Source organism: Thermobia domestica, chromosome 5 (genome assembly GCF_964235325.1).
Source record: "Thermobia domestica chromosome 5, izTheDome1.hap1.1, whole genome shotgun sequence".
NCBI classification, from domain to species: domain Eukaryota; kingdom Metazoa; phylum Arthropoda; class Insecta; order Zygentoma; family Lepismatidae; genus Thermobia; species Thermobia domestica.
In genome coordinates, this window is record NC_137458.1 from 42,733,758 (window position 1) to 42,749,895 (window position 16,138).

Genomic DNA, 16,138 nt, shown 5'->3' on the forward strand with positions numbered 1-16,138 from the left:
GTTTATTTTTGGAGTGTTTTGCCCAACGAACACCATATATAACTGCCATTATAATTGATTGTGTATGTAATTTATTTGCTTATTACATACTGCATGCAAGAAGAAAACATTGGTCATGCATGAATTAGAAGCTCTAACCGGAAGTAGGCTCAAATCTTGCAAACGTTGCAAGTTATTGAGAAAAAATAATCGATAAAATCTCCCTTTTATGATACGCCTTGCCGATTTTTTTTATCAAGATGTCTTTCACTTGTGTCTGTAAAGGGACATGTACAGATGTTGTGTGGAATGACAAGGATATTTATGCTCATATGCGAATGATGCACTGTGTAGAGAGCTCAGGTTCAGCTAGTCTATATATTAAAATGCTAGGTATATATGTTTGTCTCCAATCCTTTTGACAATGAGATCTCGAAAACCACACTTGCTAGAAACGTGCCGTTTTCACTGGTCGATTCCAAATTTTGTGTAATTGTTCGGTTCTCATTCAAATTTTCAAAAACCGTGTCGTTATTGTTCTATTCAACATTTTAGGGGCCATTTTAACTCATAAGATTAACATTGTTGCAAACCGAAATTACGGTATTAGGCAACCAGGAGAAAAGTTACTTATGGCGGGTTGACGGACATCGCAGGCATCTCTTATGAGTTATACATTCCAAACAACATAGTTGTATATATGGGCTGTATATCTCTCAGGAGTTTGTTTCATGGGCAAATGATAATGAAAAACGAAGGACTCCAGGCTACGATGAAACTTTATTGTTTGGAGTGTTTTGCCCAATGCACACCATATATCACTGACATTATAATTAATTGTGTGTGTAATGTATTTGCTTATTACATACTGCACGCAAGAAGAAAGAAAACACTGATCATACATGAATTACAAATAGTGTTGTAAATAGAGAAAAAAAACGTTCGTATTTTTTCAGAAATATACGTTTCTTTTAGAAAAAAATCATTGCCTCTCGTTGTTTTTCTAAATTTCGTTTTTTTTTTTCAAATAATCATTTGTAACGCATCTTACGTCTATTTAAATATAAAATATTTTTATGTAGGTATAATTACCGTAAAATGCAACATAAATTAAACGCTAGATACTGATACGCTACAAATATTTTACAATTTATATGAAAAAAATGAAATGAAATCTTTGAGTTTTACGTCCCACGGTTATGCCGGTTAGGCTAAAGGAGACGGTGATGATGAGTAAAGAATGAAATGGTAGAATGAAGAAAGTGGGAGAACCCCGAGAAAACCCACGCACACAGTGTTTGTCCACCACAAGGTTCACTTGGCGGGGGCTGGGATCGAACCCGGGACCCCAAGCACCAGAGGTGAACGCTCTACCACTGAGCCACCGCGGCCCCCTACAATTTATATGAGTAGCATACCTATTAACAGTTCGGGTTTCAGCAGTTTTCATCAATATCAACTAAGAAATAAAAGTTAAAATGAAATTTTGTTTTTTTCGTGAAAGCAAGCCTTTAATAAGTACGAAAATAATGTCACGAACAGTATAAAATTCAAATACCTTGTCTAAATGTAAAAACTAATACTAATTTCCCTACTAGTATTTTTCTAAATATCATATATAAATAATTTGTCGACTATATATGTATGACATGCAGAGCCGGCTCTACCATATGTGCAACACGTGCATTTGCATGGAGCGGCAAGTTTGGAGGGTTGAACAAAATATGTCATAAGTATATTATTTAAATTAAATATTTCTTGTTGGAAACAGACTTCATGGTGATGGTAGTTACACATACTAAGCTGATCTTCTATTTGAATACTACATTCATAAATTTATGTTTGGTCGCATTAGTTTAAGGTCACATGGACAATGCTAAAGCAAATGGTTAAATAAATCCCAGCACAAATTGCTTGATTGTTGCCAAATTCAAGAACTCAATCTCGAACACCTCTTCCATTTAGTTAGTTATCACAGTTCTGATATGATAGCTAGTCTTTTCTTTGTCACAAACAAGTTCCTTATCACTGAAGGCAGGATCAAGTTTTTTTTTTTAAAAAAAAAATAACAGATGTAGAAGTAAAATCAAGAAATATAGATAAAAAAGCTACTTGCATTTAATTGCAAAGTGATATATTGAGATTGAAGCTCGATATTAAATTCTATAAAAAAGGGTTACCATTTTTTTAGGTGTGTTTGCTTTATCTTCACTAACAATAGATTATTATTTAAAGAAAAAAACACACAACGAGATTTGTATTTGTAGTATTTAAGCCTTTTTGAGTGCGAGTGTATTTTTCTTCCTCCCTTTGTTGTTCTTGCTGGAATAGCATACTTAAAATCGTGAGTTTTGAGAATTGTTCTTTCTGGAGAAAGGGGAAGGCCGCAAATGATGCTATTGCACTGGGCGGCAAATGCCCTAGTGCCAGCCCTGATATGTACATACAAGACATGAATATAGGATGACAAAATTTGAAGCAATGCAGGGTGTTTCAAAATGAATATTACGGTTTTGAAACTTCGGAGTATCTATTACAATTAACTTACAATTATAAATATCAAATGAAAGAGCAACTCAAACAGTTCTGTACGCACACATGCACATGCATTGTTTCCTCTGTCTGCTGTTAGAAAGAGTTAGTAGTAGCAAAGACGGAGACTAGAGAACAGAAAGCTTTTTGTGTTTTAATAAAGACTGAATCTGTAGTTACAATGCAACCGTCTGTGTGAAGAATATTAAGGAGACGCTTGCAACTATGTCCTTATCGTTTGCAGTTGCTACAGGTCTAAAGCCTACAGACTACGGCTTGCATGTCAATTTCGCAAATGAAGATTTTCTGGATTGTGTCGTCTTCAGTGATAAATCTACATTTCACCTAATAGCTAATATGAACACTCATAATGTTTGCATCTGGCCGTCAGCAAATCCTCAGGAGATGGTACAGGTGAAACCAGACTCCCCTAAATTGAACCTGCTTTGTGCCATATGGCGGAAAATTTATGGACCTTTCTCGCCTATCGACTAGATGTGTGCCGTGTGACGAATGAAGCTCACATCGAACACTTGTAGGAAGAACTGTTTGAGGCGTTCTTGTAATTGGTGTATTGTTTATAATTGTACGTTACATGTAATAAGTACTACCAAGACTAAAACCTCGATATTCATTTTGAAACACCCTGCATTTCTCACCAACAGTATTGGAACTAAGATGTAAAAAGGGGATAAAATTTTCTTTATAAAGTTATTGTTTACAACAACGATATTATTATTAGTCGAGACTATAACTACTACAACAACACGAGTTAGTAGTAAGAAAATGTAATCAAATGTACACTCGTAACACTTTCGGACGCAGGTGGACAAAGTGACACACACGGAAGCGTCACTTTTTTAATCCGCTCCTGTGTGGACACTAATTAAGCTATCGGGACATTATTTTTGCCAAATATGGTTGGACCATAGTTTATAATACGGTATTAATTTCTTTCTCTTCTGAGTATCGAATTTCCTTCTCAAATTTCACCCCAGTCAAAAAGTCGAGAATTTTCGAATTTCCTTTACTTCTTTTTCTCTGTAGCTTCTTTCGTTGAAGGGAGACCTCCTTAATACTTGCCCGGTAGATACCTCGGATGGATACATAATTGTTGACATCAATTGGACGGGCCTGCGCGCAGTGTTGCCAATAAGGGAAATTAAAATGTTCCTAAATTTGGGCAAAAATTCGAAATTTTTGTTTATATATCCGTACCTATACGTCCGAGTGCAAGTCAACTTACGCCAGTCGAACGTTTGTCCTTACTGAACAAACACGGGTACAGATCGTTACAATGGAGTAATTAGAGAGCGCACGAAAAATTCGTATTTAGGTTCTGACCCTTGATTTTTCTAGTTTTTCCTTACCTTCCTGTTTACCGTAATATATTTTAGGTAATTAGAAGCTTTGTTCCTTAAATATCGCCATGATACTTGTAGGATATATTAGTGGTGTTCCAATTTTTAATTTAAGATACTTTGAGTCTGTCTAATAGCAGTGATGCCAGCTAAAGAAAATTTTAATTCCAGATTTTAGGGGGAAATTTTGGGAAAATTATGTTTTGTCTCTATTATTTCCCTCTTGTTGGCTACATCGGAACAAACGTACCAGTATCTGAAAGCCTCGTCTTTGCCCTACACAACGTACTATAGAAAGTTTCAATAGGATAATTAGAGGAAGTACAGTTTAGGTTTACAGCAGACTTGTTCTTTAAGTGGAAAGATAACTATGATTTTTTTTTTTTTTTAGGTAGAATGAGATATTTTTTATTGACATGTTTATTTTATTAGATATCGTCACAATACTTATATCTAATATTGTATTGTGATTCTAATATTGTGTATCTAATATTGTATTGTAGGATATATTAGAGGGATACCAAAGATCCCTCTAGTTTGTGTGTGTGTGTCTGATAACAGTGTTGCCGGCTACAGAAAATTTTAATTTCAGATTTTAGGGAAAATTTTCGAAAAATTCCCTTTTTTGTCTCTATTATTTCCCTCTTGTTGGCTACACTCGAACAAACGTACCAGTGTCTAAAAGCCTCGTCCTTAGCCTACACAGCGCACTAGAATAATTAGGGGAAGTACAGTTGAGGTTTATGATAAACCATGTTCTGTAAATGGTGAGAAAATTGTGAATTTCTGAGGTAGAATGAGATATTTTTTAAAAATTTCATGCTTACTTTGTTAGATATCGCCATGATACTTGTAGGATATATTTTTGGGGTACCAAGATTTATTTTTAGATATTTTTCGTCTGTCTAATGACTGTTTTCAGCCAAATCAATTAATTCCCAATTTTAGGAGAAAAATTCGGAAAATTTCCCTTTTCCCCTCTATTATTTCCCTCTTGCTGGCTACATTGAAACAAAAGTACCACTACCGGAAAGCTTCCTTTTTGGCCTACAGAACACACCATAAAAAGTTTCAATAGGATAATTAGAGAAGCTGTAGCCTTGGCATCTGTTGATTTTTACTTCTGAGGCGTAAAAAGTGTCGAAATTTCATCTATATGATGACAGAGAATTATTTCTTTCCCTCTTTGAATGGAAGCCAGCCACTTCAGGATTTCACTTTACGTTGTCAACACACCAAAGATTTTTTTTAGGTGAGTTGAACCATATGGCAGCAGTGGTGCTAGATACAAAAAATTTTGAAATTCGGTTAGGGATTTTTTTTTTTTTTTTTTGTAAATTTTCACCCCTACATTTCCCTTAGTAATTTCCCATTCGTTAGCAACAATGCAATATGATTTACACCAAAAAATAGCCACATCCATTTTCTAGGAAACAAGGCCTTAACCATATCAATCGAATAAATGGTTTTTGAGCAATACGTCACAAACTGAAAATGTAGGAAAACGCCAAAAATGACCTGGGTCCGAAAGGAATAATCACACAATTTTGCTCGTATAGGTACAAAGAAACAAACGATCTGTAAGTTACGAGGGCTTCAACTCAAGTTCTGTTGATTATTTCAATAATCTGCAATATAAATCAACAGATAATAGTTGCCAGAAAAAAAAAACAGACATTTGAAAAAGAACATGAAAAAGAACGGTTTTTTTATTGAAAAAAAAAAACAGAAAAAAAAAACGTTTTTTTACAACACTAATTAGAAACCCCAATCAGAAATAGGCTTAATCTTGCAGATCGAAAAACCTCTTCTTTATGGTACTCCTTGCCGATTTTTTATCAAGACGTCTTTCATTTGTGTCTGTAAAGGGACATGTACAGATGTGAGGAATAACAAGGAGATTCATGCTCATATGTGAATGAAGAGCTGTGTAGAGAGCGCTGGTTAAGCTAGTCTATATATTAAAATGTTAGGTTTATATGTTTGTCTCTTCTCCAATCCTTTTGACAATAAAACCTTGAAAACCACAAGTGCTAGAAACGTACCGTTTTCACTGGTCAATTCCAAATTTTGTGTAGATTGTACAGTTCTAATTGAATATTTAAAAACATGGCCGTTATTTCCTTATTACATTTTTAAGGGTACACTGGAAATGTTGAAATTAAAAAAAAAAAGTAAAGCACCATATCATTAGTTATACATTCCAACACTACATAGTTGTACGAGGGCTATCCAGAAAGTAGATTACGTTTTCGTCTGTGTCCGCTAGGGGCGGTGCTAGCGCGGCCATCTTGGGGTCAGAGCGTTGCGCAGCTCAGTCGGCATCTAGCCGTGCTAGTGAGAGGTTCGTGCTGTGTTCCGTTAAGATACTGTGACGGTTTGAAATGTCTGCGTTAATTGAAAATCCCGCGAGCTGCGAGGTGCGTGCAGTAATAAGGTTTCTGACAGCAAAAAACTGTAAACCGATAGAAATCTATCGGCAGCTGTGTGAAGTGTATGGGGACAACATTATCACTGAAGGTGGAGTGCGACAGTGGGTCATAAGATTTAAAAATGGCCGAACCAATGTTCACGACGAAGATCGAAGTGGGAGACCCAGCAAAGTGACTGCCGAACTTGTCGAAAAAGTCGATGTTAAAGTCCGTGAAAATCGAAAGTTCACAATAACGGAACTTCTTTGAGTTTTCCACAAATTTCGCGAAGTTTGTTGCACGAAATCATCAGCGAAAAGCTTGGTTACCACAAGTTTTGTGCAAGATGGATTCCAAAAATCTTGACAGAGGACCACAAAAATCAGCGAATGGCTGCAGCGTTGCACTTTTTGGACGCCTACAATAAGGATGGTGACTCTTTACTCGATCGCATCGTTACTGGTGACGAAACATGGGTGAAACACGTGAACTGTGAAACGAAATTGCAATCAATGCAGTGGGGGCACACAGGTTCTCCCCAAAAACCCAAGAAATGCATGCAAACAATGTCGGCAAGGAAGATGATGGCGACTGTTTTTTGGGACAGAAAAGGTGTGATTTTGGTGGACTTCCTGGAAAGAGGCACTACAATAAACGCTCAAAGGTATTGCCAAACTCTGCAAAACCTCAGAAGAGCAATTCAAAACAAGCGCAGAGGAATGTTGAGCTCTAAGATCTTGTTGATTCACGACAACGCCCGGCCCCACACGGCAAATGTCACGCGTGAAGTTCTTGAATCTTTTCAGTGGGAGTTGTTTCCTCATCCGCCGTACAGTCCCGACCTGGCACCGAGCGACTTCCACCTATTCCCAGCAATGAAGAAGTGGCTGGCTATGCAGCGTTTTGATGACGACGAACAGCTGCAAGAAGAGGTAACGAAGTGGTTGAAGTCGCAGGCGGCCGAATTTTTCGACGAAGGAATTTCCAAGCTCGTACATCGCTACGATAAATGCCTTAATTTGAATGGTGACTATGTCGAAAAGTAGTATTTGTGTGTGGCTTTCATCTGTATATAATAAAATTTGTTTCCTATACTTTGTTGATTTTTTATTCCAAAACGTAATCTACTTTCTGGATAGCCCTCGTATACAGGAGTTGTATATCTCTCAGGCATTTGTTTCATGGGCAAATTATAATGAAAAAACTAGAAAGAACCATTTCTCCAGTCTAAGTTGATCTTGATTGTTTACTGTGTTTTGACCAAGAACACCATATATAACTGACATAATTTATTGTGTATATAATGTATTTGCTTATTACATACTGCATGCAAGAAGAAAGAAAACACTGATCATACATGAATGAGAAACTCCAACCGGAAGTAGGATCAAATATTGCAAACAGTGCGAGATATTGAAAAAAATCGAAAATACCTCCCCTTTATAATACCCCTTGCCGATTTTTATCAAGACGTCCTTCACTTGTGTCAGTAAAGGGACGTGTACAAATGTGAGGAATGACAAGATTTATTCTCATATGAGAGTGATGCGCTGTGTAGAGAGCGCAGTTCAGCTCGTATGATTTAAAATTATTTTACACTGCAGGGACAGTAGGTATAGAAAATATGAAAGTGTCGTCACGCTTGCCCTATGGTGGTGACCTTTGTAGGGTAAGTTGTGACAATAAAAAGTTCTTATGTTATTACATATTGCTCTACTTTTGTACATACATCATCTAATCTAATATAAATAAAATAAAGAGTGTGTCTGTGCGGCCTGGGGACCAGACGAGTGGGTCAAGTTATCAAATTTCGGTCATGGGTACCTTGGTTCAGATCCCAGACAAAGACACGGCTTTTTTTTTTTCTAAATTCGAACCAGGGGACCTCAGGGAGGCGCGTTTACCGGGACATGTAAAAGTAGTAGAGAATGACCAATATTAGTATCAAATTCATAGTTTCCGCGGTCGCTGAGATCAATGGTGAAGCTCCGATCGCATTAACTTTCAAATTCATCCCAATAGGCTGCGGGCCGGGGGCCACTTGTGGGGGGGGGGTATCGAGACATCTAAAAATAATCCAAAATGATCGATATTAGTGTCAAATCCATAGTTTTCGCGGTCCCTGAGATCAATGGTGATTCTCCCACAGGAGTCGACTTCCAAATACAGCGCCCATGCGAAGAATGGGTATTTCAGCCAGTCGGTAATAATATCCACACTCCATCCAGGCCTTGAATCATCTTCTAAGGATTCTTTTTCCTGTCGAAACATGTTTTAGGGGAACACAATATTTTCCCGCTAAATACTGATCATATTGAAGAATTAGATATTCCGCATGTAAGTTACTAATACTACTTTTAAATGCAAACATTACGACTTAAAAATGAGAAGAAAGTTGGAAAGATGTCCACCAGAACCGTATATACTGTATAAAGGGGTGGCTAACACGTCGACAAGCAAGCCGTGAGGGCTGCAGCCAGTAGTAGTTTGCATCCTACTGTCTGTACCGATCACTCTCATTGTTTTATGATTCTTTCTAGCGCATAGTGAACATATAAGTAGCCCACCTGTGGTGGCTGGAAGGAAAAGTAACCCTCAAACCTCAAAATGTTGACCATCCCTATTGTATAACGTTACCATCATATAACTAAAGATACCAACTTAACACTGACCAGAGCTCCTTAGTGACTAATATGGTCAGCATCTGGGCCTCTCGCGTAGCAGACTCAGGTTCAATTCTCGATGAGAGCTTATGTGATTCAAATCCCATGCACTGCATAGCCTCAGTGCTGAAAGGAAAATAAAACTTCAAACTATCAAAAATTACCAACATTCACCTGACGAGACTGAAGGTAAAACTGAGAAAAACCTGTCAGAGTGGTCGATTACGGCCTTCAAACCTCGAACTTCTGCATACAAGACAAGAACTGGTAATCATTCATCTCTGCCTGTTTGATAAGACGTAACAAATATTACTGGTAAGAAAAAAGCTGGACTTAGATTCTTTGCCGGTACAAGCAATCAGGTTTCTGTATGTTTATAACCAATGAAAATAAAATAACTCAAATACAATGCTGGACATTAAACACGCAAAACCAAGAATGAAGCATCGGATCCATCCCACATTTACAGAATGTGCAAAGGCAGTACAATATCTCTGTAGCTCCGCGATGTATCATATGCGCCGGCCACAACCCACAGAAACGAAACTGGGAGAAAAGCCAGAGCCAAAGTTAAGTAGTGGTCAAGTGTTGGTGTGTGTGAATGCTCTTGTATGAATGTCTCGTTCTCGAAGGTGGCACCAATTCCATCAGGTTTCCACCTTTGTTCTCTAAAGAGTTGTGGCATATCACGACAGAGGAATATTCTTCCGAAACACTGATATCCATGTTACACAAAATGCAGCCGTAGTGATATGAATATGGAACTGATGGCTCCAAGCAGGCCACACACACACACAATGGCCTGTAGGATACCAACAGCCATATTATACCAAGGACTTTTTGTGCATATCTATGGAAGACAGGATACACATATACCGAATCCTGGTGCATGAATTCGGGATTGTTGCGCAGCGACCTATGTCTCAACGACCACTTATACGTCATCTGGTGGGAAGGGATATATATGTATCGTACACTTGCTAAGACTCACTTTCAGTGCATAGATAGGCGCTTGCGACTACAATGGGTGCCGCAAACGCAGGTATGAAGAATCAAGTTGTACGAAATTTTCTTTTCAGACGAAGCATGCTTGTGTTTCCATGCACCATCACGATGACTACACCGTGGCAAGGCTGAGCGACGCCTGCATTCTGTATCAGCATAGAGTGTTATGGTATGAAGTATCATTGGATTCCACGCTCAATCGCGTTTAATAAGCAATGACAGGTCTTTGGTCAGCCAACAGCATATCCATTAGCTGTTGGACCCTGTTGTGGTGTTTTTACTGCAGGTTCTGCATGGCTTCATTTTCCAAAAGAACAGTTTCCAACTGCATGTGGAATCCGAAGTCCTACACTTCCTGGATGTAAACAACGGTCCATTGCTTTCTTGGCGTATTTACCTCATTTCTCGCCAACTGAACACATTTGGTTCATGATTGAAAAGTATCTCGCACATAGGAGACCTCTCCCAGCTACAGTTGATAAGATCTGGCAACGTGCTGCAGACGAATGGCTTGCCAAACCGCAGAAGGACATCAACGGCTTTATCTTCCCTATGCCTCATCGTGTCGCAGCCGTTTTGAACGTCCATGGTTGATCTAGCCACTTTTATCGAATTTTGTGGACTTTCTCCTAGGCTTTCTGGACTTTCTAGTTTTTTCGATTTTCCTCTAGGCTCTCGCGCACACATTGTACTAAACTGCAAATGTAATTATTTTATATTCGTACTTCACGCTATTTGTCTGCCACATAGCAGACTGCTACTTCTATTTCTTTATGATGCATTTTTAACGTTCAGGAGTGTATATTTACTAACAATTAAATTATTATTTCTGTTATTATTTACAAAAAAGTATGATACAAACACTGTACAATTGCAATTCAGTCAGTAATTAAATCGTACAATAACTTAAATACATTCGTTTTCATTCGAATAAAATACAAGTGACTCCTGAGTCCCTTATTTTTTCAACATTTAGTCTTTCGAAGTTGTGAAATCAATACTATTTTATTTTTTTTTTTTTTTCAAGTTACAAGTGTTCTGTTGCATTTAATACTGTACTATTATTTACAATGACTTTGTGTAGCATCAACACCATTTTTGCTTCATTTACGAAAATTAAGCACAAAACTATCACAACTCCTACAATTACTTCTCAACATTTTAAACAATCTCACTGATTTTCTTCGTTTATTTCAATCTGCTGATTATTTTCATTCGTCTCCTCATCTCCGCGAAGAATTTCTAACTCTTCCAATGTCACATGAATACGTAGATCTTTCTCAATCAGAAGATCCTGGATTTGTTCCAATTCTTTAGGCAACAAGCATGCTCCATCGAAGTATAAGGACTGAAAAAGAAATACATTATGATCATATAATGGAATAAAGTCCGGTGTAGAAGATTAACAAATAAATAGTTGAAGTAAAGAATCCTCGAATCAACATAGAAACTGATTTAGTTATCAAAAAAATAATTAACATGACAAAAAAAAAAAGTTACACTAAAAGAACTTTCGCTAAATCTTGCATCAGATGTTTTAATTAGTCATATTTATGTCGGGGAAGAAATAGGAAGAAAGAAAAATAAACTCTGCTAAAAGACAATAAAGAGGATCAACCGTGACGTATTTCTAGAAATTTCGATTTGGTCCGCTAGATGTCAACCGTTGAAGAATGCTGCCATCTAACGGTGAGATATGTAACTTCTTGCATGCTAGAATTATACACCTTCGTTTCAATAGTACAAAATGGGATATGGATAGGCACCGTTAAAGTCACTGTTGGAAGTGAAATGTTACAGGACTGACTCCATGAACGAATTCGTCCAAGGTAATGACTCTAGCTATCTATTGTACGAACCTGAATTCAAAAATCTGCTTTCGTTCAAGAGTTTTTGTGTGGAGTAAAGAATGGACATAAGTCACCGTTACCCGTTAAATTATTTATTTATCACACTGCAGCATATTTATGCTTTCGTTTACATTTCATTTATATTTTCATTATTTATTTTTTATCACTGAATTGAAATTTCTGGAAGTTTCTTTTAAATCAATATACTAAATACGGAATCAGATTTTCGAGCTTAATTTTGGTGTAAATATTTCTCTTCCAATTTTATAGAGGCAAGACAAACAATCATGCCACAGTGGTGAATTAATTAATCATTTTTCATGAAAAACATCATATTTCCTATTTTTCTAACTGAAAGACGAAGTACGTTGTTGTGATTGTTTATCTTGCCTCTGATTTTAATCTCTTGTCATTTTATGTCTTCTGGTTTATCTCCTGCTCTTCTGTTCTATCTCCTGCTTTAAAGTAGGCTGTCAGAAAATACCAGACGTTTTGGCCTATCGCCACAGTGGGCGGGGCTAGAGTCGCCATCTTGGAGTCAGAACGTTGCCAGACTTAGTACGCATCGAGCTGTGGTAGCGTGGGAAAAATGACGCTCTTACTGTGCTTTCTGTGACGTGTTACAATGTGCACTGCAACAGAAAATCGTGTCTCTTGTGAGGTGCATTTTGAGATTAGGTGTTTGTTGAAAAAAAAAAAAAAAAAAAGCCAATTGGAATCCATCGCAAACTGTATGAAGCATATGGACATGGAATAATGAGTGAAGGACGAGCAAGGTACGCACGTCCACATACGGCCAAGCGTACCCAAAGCTCTTGAATGCTTCTTTTGGATGGGAGGTGATGGGAGGCCCGGATTTGGTGCCGAACGACTATCACCTCTTCCCAGCGATGAAGACATGGCTCGCTACACAACGCTTTGATACTAACGCCGAATTGCATGCCACTGGTTGAAATCGCAGGCGGCATATTTCTACCGTGGCGGTATTGAAAAGCTTGTGCCACGTTATGATAAGTGCTTTAATTTGCATGGCGATCAGGGATGAATTCAGGGGGTAGCACAGGAGAAAATCTCTCCTGCGAAGAAAATTCATTTCCCCCGGAGAAACTCTCAAAATTTCACTCACAAAAGGTAGAAATTCCTTCACCCAATTACCTGTTTTTCTTTCCGTCCACGTGCAGACGAAATCCGATCTCTCGATATACATATAAATGACGTAGACCAATTCTATATAAATATTAAGCATGTAACATATAAGATAGAATACCAAATATTCAATAGAACTCGTATTTCTTAACACTATGAGCGAGTTTGGCAAAATTGCCAACTGTTGATGACAGGTTTGTATTTTAGTAGGTAGTATACTTTTGTCCTATATTATGTATTAGTAGCAGGGGTAAAAGTGCGGGAGAACGCGGGGGACGCCGTTCCCCCACCTCGAAACAATATGTACGCCATCCCCCCAGTTCCTAAAAACATCACAATGGGCAAAGATGGGCAGGGGAAACGGCGTGGCGTCATGCCACTACCTACCGTCCCCCCACCTTTTCAGATCCACTTTTAGCCCTGATTAGTAGGTAGCATTAACACAGCTTGAGATAGGAAAGGAAAGATAGGGAAGATCCTTCGATCATTATGATCTCTGACGTCAGCAGACTTGAAAGTTAACAGTTCTTGCATTATTTGAAATAGAGGAGCGACCTAAATCCGTTTTTTTGCATCGGAAGTAACAGACGTGTGTTTTACGTTTATTAAAGTAAACACACCTTTCTTGAACTAAACTGAAGTCAGTTAGAGGGTAAGATTCAGAAGGCGTAATTTAGAGCGATCAGGGAGGAACAGTTGTCCCCACCCCTGAGTTTGAGATTTATATAGAATTATCAATAGAATAGTAGTATATCAGTGAAAGATTGCTATTCAAGGTGACGAAGGTCCTACTGAAGATTTACCGATGTGTATGCAGCGAAGAAGCCAAGGTAAATATGACTGATTTAGAATCAGAAGTGTGAGAAAGAATGATAATTTTTTGTTAAAATATTTCTATGTATGTTTGTTTTAGGAAAATTAAAATATTTGAGTTATTTTGTCTTCTTTTACCAAACTTCTACACTAATAACAAACAGTAACTACTGTAAATAGAAAATAGTAACAAAAATAACTACTGTAAAAAGCAACTGAAGTTTAGTCTTTTTGCCAGTCTTTATAATTATTTAATGTTTTAGATAAAATTAAACGGTTGTTTTTTTTTTTAATTACAATCTTACGTTGAATATTTATCCGCAATTAATCTCAATATTAGGTAATATGTACATATGAATGGAATTGTGAAATATGCTGCTTTCCTGCAAAAAAATACAGAAAAACTCTCCCCCCCCCCCTCCCCGGGGGGTGAAAATGCCTGAATTCAACATTGATGGCGATTATGTGGGAAAATATCTTAAGAATGTACCTTTCAAATGTATATAATACAATTTGGTTTGTTTATTCTGTTACTTTTTATTTCAAAACTCTGTTACTTTCTGGAGAGCCCCCGTAATTACAACCTTATTTTAATCAGCGAGTTCCAATATAAATACAATTCCAATGCTACATTGAAATTTATTAACTGAAATAAGATAATAATTTAAAAAATGGACACGAACTTCTTTTCAAATAACATGTAAGGTGAAATACAATACTAGTTTTGTGTTACTTTGCACCTGCTGAAAACCACAGAAGGAATTGAAAATCATGATCAAAATAAACAATTGTTGTGAATATTAATATTTTTTCGTTAGATCTGTAATGCGCCAGATGCATACTTGAATACATTTTCAATATTTGAGAGTAACAAATACTGAATAGAGTAACAAATATTCACTATATATATATATATATATATATATATATATATCTGAAACTTCGAATTCTAACTACTACAATTTTTGGATTAAAAGTACTAATACAAACTACGTATATACAATACTATCGAGTGGCTATAAACTCCGGAACCAATGTGAAAAATGACGAACAAATAATTATCTTGATTCGAAAGATGGTTCACATGTCTGACACCATTCTCAAAAGGACTTCGTCCACGTTTCACCATGTTGCTTTGAATTGTGTTCAATAAATAAAGATTCAAAGTAGCTGTTACTGTAGGTATTTTCAAGGGAAATATCCGTATTTAAGATCTTTCCAAATACAGGATGCGTATAAATTATTGATCGATTTAAAATTATATCTGCATCAACAATGAAGATGAACAGATAAAATACACATCCTTTGAAAAGATGGAGTTTGTATTTGATGTTTGTAAAGTGTATAACGAACTCAAAGGTATTCAATGCGTGCTATATGTATTACCCTACAGATGTCCTCTCGATACATCCATTCTGGACAAACGTTCTGCAGTATATCTTGAGTGAGATTGTGGATGACGGTTTTGATCTGCCTTCGTAATTCCGGTAGTGAAAGATAAGTACATATTGTCCTTTATGAACGAGGAAGATGAATCTATCTTATCATCAAGCGAAAGACTACGCGAGATAATCCGTCCCCACCAACCTTTGTCATCTTCAAAATTAATCAGGAAGTTATCTTAGAACGTCAGGCGCTTAGTGAGATCATCAAGCGTTATTTTTTGTACCATTTACAATTTGTCTAGTAACAATTCCCGACTGGCTTTCCGAACAGACTTTTAGCTCCGAGTATGTGTCCTACGTATCTTGTTTCTTGTTTCAACCATCTCTTCGGAAACATTTGGCCTTCTCGCGACATTTTCCTTGATGACAGATACACTCTCGTTGTTCGTAAAGGGCAATCTTTAAATCATTTCAATTCTACAGACACTGCCGAAATCACCAAGACGGATCAAAAAATCTATCCACAACTTCAATCGAAACATGCTGCAGAAGGTTTGGTACGACTTGGAGTACCGTCTGGACATTTGGGGTGCAAATTAAACAACTCTGAGTTTATTAAAAGTTCCACAACCACCTACAACAAGTTTTATTCTTTCAAAGGGTACGTATTTTACTTTTCTTTCTTCAGTATTGGTGAACATATAACAGTAGAAATCAAAATTCCTAACTTGGCAAAGTCTATGGCTGGGTTTCTCAACCTGGGGGTCGCGAAGATATGTGGAAGAGATAAACATACTTAGAATCTAATACTGGGAAATATTTTTAAATATTATTTTGAATTTTGAGCTGATAGGCACATTTAATTTTTGTAAATACTGTTAAAGAACAATAAAAAGTAGATCTACTAAACATTTTCAACAGGTGCTGAGTTGTTTAAAAATCAATTTAAATGAAAGAGGTACGATATGAAACTAATGAGAACTGCATATAATA

General features: G+C 37.0%; 1 protein-coding gene across 1 annotated transcript in view; it reads right to left on the reverse strand.

Annotated features, from left to right (window-relative positions):
• Positions 1-10,702: 10,702 nt before the first annotated feature.
• The window catches only part of LOC145685892 (nuclear exosome regulator NRDE2), a 72,728-nt gene continuing 67,292 nt past the window's right edge, over positions 10,703-16,138 (reverse strand). Inside the window, exon 10 of the mRNA XM_081758632.1 lies at positions 10,703-11,299. Coding sequence (XP_081614758.1) covers positions 11,123-11,299 — 177 coding nt within the window. The 3' untranslated portion in view covers positions 10,703-11,122. The remainder of the gene's footprint in view (positions 11,300-16,138) is intronic.